Here is a 7,307-nt window from a genome sequence, read left to right on the forward strand (position 1 = left end):
CTGTATTCGTTCCAGCCATGGCCATGTGCTGTTTGAAGGGTGCATGTGCTGTTTGAAGGGTGCATGTGCTATTTGAAGGGTGCCATGTGCTGTTTGAAGGGTGCCATGTGCTATTTGAAGGGTGCCATGTGCTATTTGAAGGGTGCCATGTGCTGTTTGAAGGGTGCCATGTGCTGTTTGAAGGGTGCCATGTGCTGTTTGAAGGGTGCCATGTGCTGTTTGAAGGGTGCATGTGCTGTTTGAAGGGTGCCATGTGTGTTTATCCCAGTGTTTAATCCAAAGTATTCCTTGCTTTAACTGCTATTTGTAATTCAACAACAACAACAACAGATAATGAAACAAACCAAAGAATGTAATGTTCATTTTTATTCTTTCTACATGCTACATTCTATTCCGGTGTACTTTGTGAACATGAAGCTGATGAGAACTAATTGTTACACACTGTGGCTGTATTAACACAGGCAGCCCAATTCGGATCTTTTTGCAATTGGGGGATTGTGGTCTAACATCAACACTTCAACACTTGGAGAAGTAGCTGGAGGCCACCGTGGCGACACATTCCTTCTGGAAGAGCAGCTTGATCCTACAAAATAATTCAAATGTTGATATTCAGGTACAGCCCTAGAGGTGCTGGCAAAAATTCACTAAAGGACATCCTAAATTCACTTAAAGGACATCCTAAATTCACTTAAAGGACATTCTAAATTCACTAAAGGACATTCTAAATTCACTAAAGGACATTCTAAATTCACTAAAGGACATTCTAAATTCACTAAAGGACATTCTAAATTCACTAAAGGACATTCTAAATTCACTAAAGGACATTCTAAATTCACTAAAGGACATTCTAAATTCACTTAAAGGACATTCTAAATTCACTAAAGGACATTCTTAATTCACTTAAAGGACATTCTTAAGTGATATTCTCATAGAATGTTTCACACATTTAAAAAGATTGAATGCGAACCAATAAACTCACGTTAATAAAGATGGAAATAAAATGTATTTACAAAATGTAAAATACACATTTTTAATTTGCATACTTACATTCTCTTTAGAGCCATTGTTTGAACGCGACCACTTTCCCTGTTTGAATGGAGAGAAAAAATATATACAAATCTGAAAGTTAATACCAATTTCTGTGCAGAAACACAGTATATTAACACAATAAGAAACTGGAGATAATACATCCACCTCAAAACCAAACACTTACATTGTCTGTCTGATAGTCTCCACACAGTTTAAGTCATCACTTATGTCGTCGTCAATCAAAGCTTGAGAGAAACAAAAAGCCCAACAGAGATGCTTAACTGACACTGTCATACAAGCCATTTTAGAGATGCTTAACTGACACTTTCATACAAGCCATTTTAGAGATGCTTAACTGACACTGTCATACAAGCCATTTTAGAGATGCTTAACTGACACTTTCATACAAGCCATTTTAGAGATGCTTAACTGACACTGTCATACAAGCCATTTTAGAGATGCTTAACTGACACTGTCACACAAGCCATTTTAGAGATGCTTAACTGACACTGTCATACAAGCCATTTTAGAGATGCTTAACTGACACTGTCATACAAGCCATTTTAGAGATGCTTAACTGACACTGTCATACAAGCCATTTTAGAGATGCTTAACTGACACTGTCATACAAGCCATTTTAGAGATGCTTAACTGACACTGTCACACAAGCCATTTTAGAGATGCTTAACTGACACTGTCATACAAGCCATTTTAGAGATGCTTAACTGACACTGTCATACAAGCCATTTTAGAGATGCATAACGGACACTTTCACACAAGCCATTTTAATCTAACATCCACCTCCTCTATCAATAATCCTGTTGTGCATCTTTAGCATGTTAATACATAAGGTTTTTTCCGATCGGTCAAATACATTGAACTCACCACTGCAGTTCATCTGGCAAAGGTTCAGCGATGGAGTGGAGCCCGAGGAACAAATCACACGATCGCTCAGCTGAAACAAGCCGTAGAGGGTTCCCATGGTCTCTTCTTCGCTGGAGTTTTCCTCTCCTGAGGTGAAGTGATTCCCAGCGTGTCTCTTACCCCTCTTAGGAGGCTGCTCAGGGCGGGTAGGAAGGGTAAGGCGGGTAGGGCGGGTAGGGCGGGTATGATGGTTATCATTGTTAGCAGTGTGAGTAGGGTCAACACCATCCCCGGCGTGTCTCTTACCCCTCTTAGGAGGGGGCTCAAGGCGGGTAGAAAGGGTAGGGCGGGTAGAAAGGGTAAGAAAGTTAGGGCGGGTAGGATGGTTATCATTGTTAGCAGTGTGGGTAGGGTCAACATCATCCCCGGCGTGTCTCTTACCCCTCTTAGGAGGGGGCTCAGGGCGTTGGCGGTTATTAACCTTAGCAGGGCGGGTAGGGGGGACATCAGGGCTGTCATCATCCCTCCAAGCAGTCACAAAACTGGTGTTGAAACCGGAGGCCTTCTCCACGTGACAGACGACTGGAAGCGTAAAGATGTAGCGTTACTTAATCAGGGCCGATTTCCCAAACACAGATTTAGACTAGTCTTGGAATAAAAAGCCATTTCAATTGAGAATCTCATTTTAAAAAATGTCTTAGTCTGGGATTAGGCTTAATCTGTGTTCTGGGAAACCAATCCACAGCATTTAAGAAATCGTTCAGATTTTTTTCAAGGAAAAAAACCCATTGGGTTATGTAATGTAACTTACTTTTAGCCACAAAATCGTTGTTTGTCAGGTTCTTCACTCCGGCTGGCCCAGTCAGGTTGAATTTGAGGGCCTCCTTCTCCAACAAGTTCTTCAGCTCACATTTGGAGAGGATCCGTCCCTCAGACAGACTGGGGACCAAAGCTGCTACAGCCAACACCACCAACATCTGCATCTTCATGTTGTCTCTGTCCGTCTTTCCTCGATTGAGACGAGAAGACGACAGTGGCAGTAAATATACTCTTGGGAGTGACGTGACCAAGAATCGTACTTACCTTTTTTTTTTTTTATCTAAGGCAATAAAGCTGTCTCTCTGAAATATGTGAAAGGACTACGTCAATGTAACAAAACTCCACCCAATATTTTGTTTCACCACTCAGTTCAGACCCTTTGGGGAAATGCTTTATAAACTGCCTTGTGATGGTATAACAAAGGGTTTTCCTTTGTTAAATAAATTACACCTTGACCTACTAGGCTTTAGACACACAATAAGAACAAACAACTCCCACGGGTATCTCACGACCACATGACTGCAAAATCACCAGGTAACTTCAATCGCTGTGAGCCTCACCTAATAACACTACATATGTGTCCAGAAGTCATCTCTCGAAACGGAGCGAAAACCCGAAACTCGCACCAAGAGCTAAAAATAGCATTCTTTTCATGTTCCTGTTCTGACTGATCACATGACGTATAGAGTAACGTGAGACCCTTCAATGTGGTTTGTTTCCATGCATTGTTTTCATCTGTACTGTTCATGTCAGGGACATCGTGTTTGCAGATGGATAACATGTCTGGAATGGAACAATACAAAAAGGTACCATATCAATGACATAAACTCAGCAAAAAAAGAAATGTCCCTTTTTCAGAACCCTGTCAAAGATAATTCGGAAAAATCCAAATAACTTCACAGATCTTCATTGTAAAGGGTTTAAACACTGTTTCCCATGCTTGTTCAATGAACCATTAACAATTAATGAACATGCACCTGTGGAACGGTCGTGAAGACACTAACAGCTTACAGACGGTAGGCAATTAAGGTCACAGTTATGAAAATGTAGGACACTAAAGAGGCCTTTCTACTGACTCTGAAAAACACCAAAAGAAAGATGCCCAGGGTCCCTGCTTATCTGCGTGAACATGCCTTAGGCCTGCTGCAAGGAGGCCTGCAAGGAGGACTGCAGATGTGGCCAAGGCAATACATTGCAATGTCCGTACTTTGAGACGCCTAAGACAGGGAGACAGGACGGACAGCTGATAGTCCTCCCAATGCCAGACCAGGTGGAAAAACACCTGCACAGGATCGGTACATCTGAACATCACACCTGTGGGACAGGTACAGGATGGCAACAACAACTGCCCGAGTTACACCAGGAACGCACAATCCCTCCATCAGTGCTCAGATGGCCCGCAATAGGCTGAGAGAGGCTGGACTGAGGGCTTGTAGGCCTGTTGTAAGGCAGGTCCTCACCAGACAACAGCGTCGCCTATGGGCACAAACCCGCCGTCGCTGGACCAGACAGAACTGGCAAAAAGTGCTCTTCGCTGACGAGTCGTGGTTCTGTCTCACCAGGGGTGATGTTCGGATATAACATTTATCGTCGAAGAAATGAGCGTTACACTGAGGCCTGTACTCTGGAGCAGGATCGATTTGGAGGTGGAGGGTCCGTCATGGTCTGGGGCGGTGTCTCAGCATCTTCGGACTGAGCTTGTTGTCATTGCAGGCAATCTCAACGCTGTGCGTTACAGGGAAGACATCCTCCTCCCTCATGTGGTACCCTTCCTGCAGGCTCATCCTGACATGACCCTACAGCATGACAATGCCAACAGCCACGGTGCCACCAGCCACGGTGCCACCAGCCACAGGGCCAACAGCCACGGTGCCAACAGCCACGGTGCCACCAGCCACGGTGCCACCAGCCACGGTACCACCAGCCACGGGGCCACCAGCCACGGGGCCACCAGCCACGGGGCCACCAGCCACGGTACCACCAGCCACGGTGCCAACAGCCACGGTACCACCAGCCACGGTACCACCAGCCACGGTGCCAACAGCCACGGGGCCACCAGCCACGGTACCACCAGCCACGGTGCCAACAGCCACGGTGCCACCAGCCACGGTACACAGTGCAAGTGATCAATGCAGTTGTTTATTCCTGACAGATTATTAGAGCCATTATAATTCTTAACTCTTCTTGAACTGCATTGTTGGTTAAGGGCTTGGATGTAAGCGTTTCACGGTAAGATCACGTTGTATTTGGAGCATGTCACATATAAAAGTTTGATTTGATTTTGAAGTAGGTGAACAAAAATGAACAGTAAACATGACACTGACAAAAGTTCCAAAAGAATAAAGACTTTTCAACATTTTTGGTTTGGAGGGTTTGTATTTTGTCCTGTAATTCATTCAGTGTAATTGGAGAATCCAGTGGGTTCTGGTCGTCTTTAATAGTTGATTCTAAGATTTGTATTTGATCATGTTTATGTTTTTACTGTTTGTTCTTTGTTATAGAGCCAAAAAGATTGGAAAAGTGGTTTATCCACACATCTCCATATTGGATAGATAACTCTTTGTCTTGTTTGTTTAGTGTTTTACAGAAAATCTCTCTCTCCCTCACCCTCTCTGTCCCTCTCTCCCTCACCCTCTCTGTCCCTCTCTCCCTCACCCTCTCTGTCCCTCTCTCCCTCACCCTCTCTGTCCCTCTCTCCCTCACCCTCTCTGTCCCTCTCTCCCTCACCCTCTCTGTCCCTCTCCCTCTCTGTCCCTCTCTCCCCCTCTCCCTCTCTGTCCCTCTCTCCCCCTCACCCTCTCTGTCCCTCTCTCCCTCACCCTCTCTGTCCCTCTCTCCCTCACCCTCTCTGTCCCTCTCTCCCTCACCCTCTCTGTCCATCTCCCTCTCTGTCCCTCTCTCCCTCACCCTCTCTGTCCCTCTCTCCCTCACCCTCTCTGTCCCTCTCTCCCTCACCCTCTCTGTCCATCTCCCTCTCTGTCCCTCTCTCCCTCACCCTCTCTGTCCCTCTCTGTCCCTCTCCCTCTCTGTCCCTCTCCCTCTCTGTCCCTCCCTCCCTCACCCTCTCTGTCCCTCTCTCCCTCACCCTCTCTGTCCCTCTCTCCCTCACCCTCTCTGTCCCTCTCCCTCACCCTCTCTGTCCCTCTCCCTCTCTGGGAGGCACTGGTCACTAGCCCTCACTGTGTTTTAGGCACTGGTCACCAGCACTCACTGTGTTTTAGGCACTGGTCACTAGCCCTCACTGTGTTTTAGGCACTGGTCACTAGCCCTCACTGTGTTTTAGGCTGGTCACCAGCACTCACTGTGTTTTAGGCACTGGTCACTAGCCCTCACTGTGTTTTAGGCTGGTCACCAGCACTCACTGTGTTTTAGGCACTGGTCACTAGCCCTCACTGTGTTTTAGGCTAGTCAACAGCACTCACTGTGTTTTAGGCACTGGTCACTAGCCCTCACTGTGTTTTAGGCTAGTCACCAGCACTCACTGTGTTTTAGGCACTGGTCACCAGCACTCACTGTGTTTTAGGCTAGTCACCAGCACTCACTGTGTTTTAGGCTAGTTACCAGCACTCACTGTGTTTTAGGCACTGGTCACCAGCCCTCACTGTGTTTTAGGCACTGGTCACCAGCCCTCACTGTGTTTTAGGCACTGGTCACCAGCCCTCACTGTGTTTTAGGCTAGTCACCAGCACTCACTGTGTTTTAGGCTAGTCACCAGCCCTCACTGTGTTTTAGGCTAGTCACCAGTACTCACTGTGTTTTAGGCTGGTCACCAGCACTCACTGTGTTTTAGGCACTGGTCACCAGCCCTCACTGTGTTTTAGGCACTGGTCACTAGCCCTCACTGTGTTTTAGGCACTGGTCACTAGCCCTCACTGTGTTTTAGGCACTGGTCACTAGCCCTCACTGTGTTTTAGGCACTGGTCACTAGCCCTCACTGTGTTTTAGGCACTGGTCACTAGCCCTCACTGTGTTTTAGGCACTGGTCACCAGCACTCACTGTGTTTTAGGCACTGGTCACTAGCCCTCACTGTGTTTTAGGCTAGTCACCAGCACTCACTGTGTTTTAGGCTAGTCACCAGCCCTCACTGTGTTTTAGGCTAGTCACCAGCCCTCACTGTGTTTTAGGCTAGTCACCAGCCCTCACTGTGTTTTAGGCACTGGTCACTAGCCCTCACTGTGTTTTAGGCACTGGTCACTAGCCCTCACTGTGTTTTAGGCACTGGTCACTAGCCCTCACTGTGTTTTAGGCACTGGTCACCAGCACTCACTGTGTTTTAGGCACTGGTCACTAGCCCTCACTGTGTTTTAGGCTAGTCACCAGCACTCACTGTGTTTTAGGCACTGGTCACTAGCCCTCACTGTGTTTTAGGCTGGTCACTAGCACTCACTGTCTTTTAGGCTAGTCACCAGCCCTCACTGTGTTTTAGGCACTGGTCACTAGCCCTCACTGTGTTTTAGGCTAGTCACCAGCCCTCACTGTGTTTTAGGCACTGGTCACTAGCACTCACTGTGTTTTAGGCACTGGTCACCAGCCCTCACTGTGTTTTAGGCTAGTCACCAGCACTCACTGTGTTTTAGGCACTGGTCACTAGCCC

The 7,307-nt window shown here is 46.7% G+C and overlaps 1 protein-coding gene across 1 annotated transcript; it reads right to left on the reverse strand.

Moving 5' to 3' along the window:
- Positions 1-367: 367 nt before the first annotated feature.
- Positions 368-4,168, reverse strand: LOC129864775 (uncharacterized). Its single transcript, XM_055937068.1, has 5 exons — positions 2,705-4,168; positions 1,915-2,475; positions 1,214-1,274; positions 1,048-1,086; positions 368-583 (listed from the first exon to the last, which is right to left on the reverse strand). Exons 1-5 carry the CDS (start codon positions 2,880-2,882, stop codon positions 517-519), a joined length of 906 nt encoding a protein of 301 aa, XP_055793043.1. The 5' UTR covers positions 2,883-4,168; the 3' UTR covers positions 368-516.
- Between the last annotated feature and the right edge of the window lie 3,139 nt (positions 4,169-7,307).

Source organism: Salvelinus fontinalis, chromosome 11, assembly GCF_029448725.1.
Source record: "Salvelinus fontinalis isolate EN_2023a chromosome 11, ASM2944872v1, whole genome shotgun sequence".
Taxonomy (NCBI): Eukaryota; Metazoa; Chordata; class Actinopteri; order Salmoniformes; family Salmonidae; genus Salvelinus; species Salvelinus fontinalis.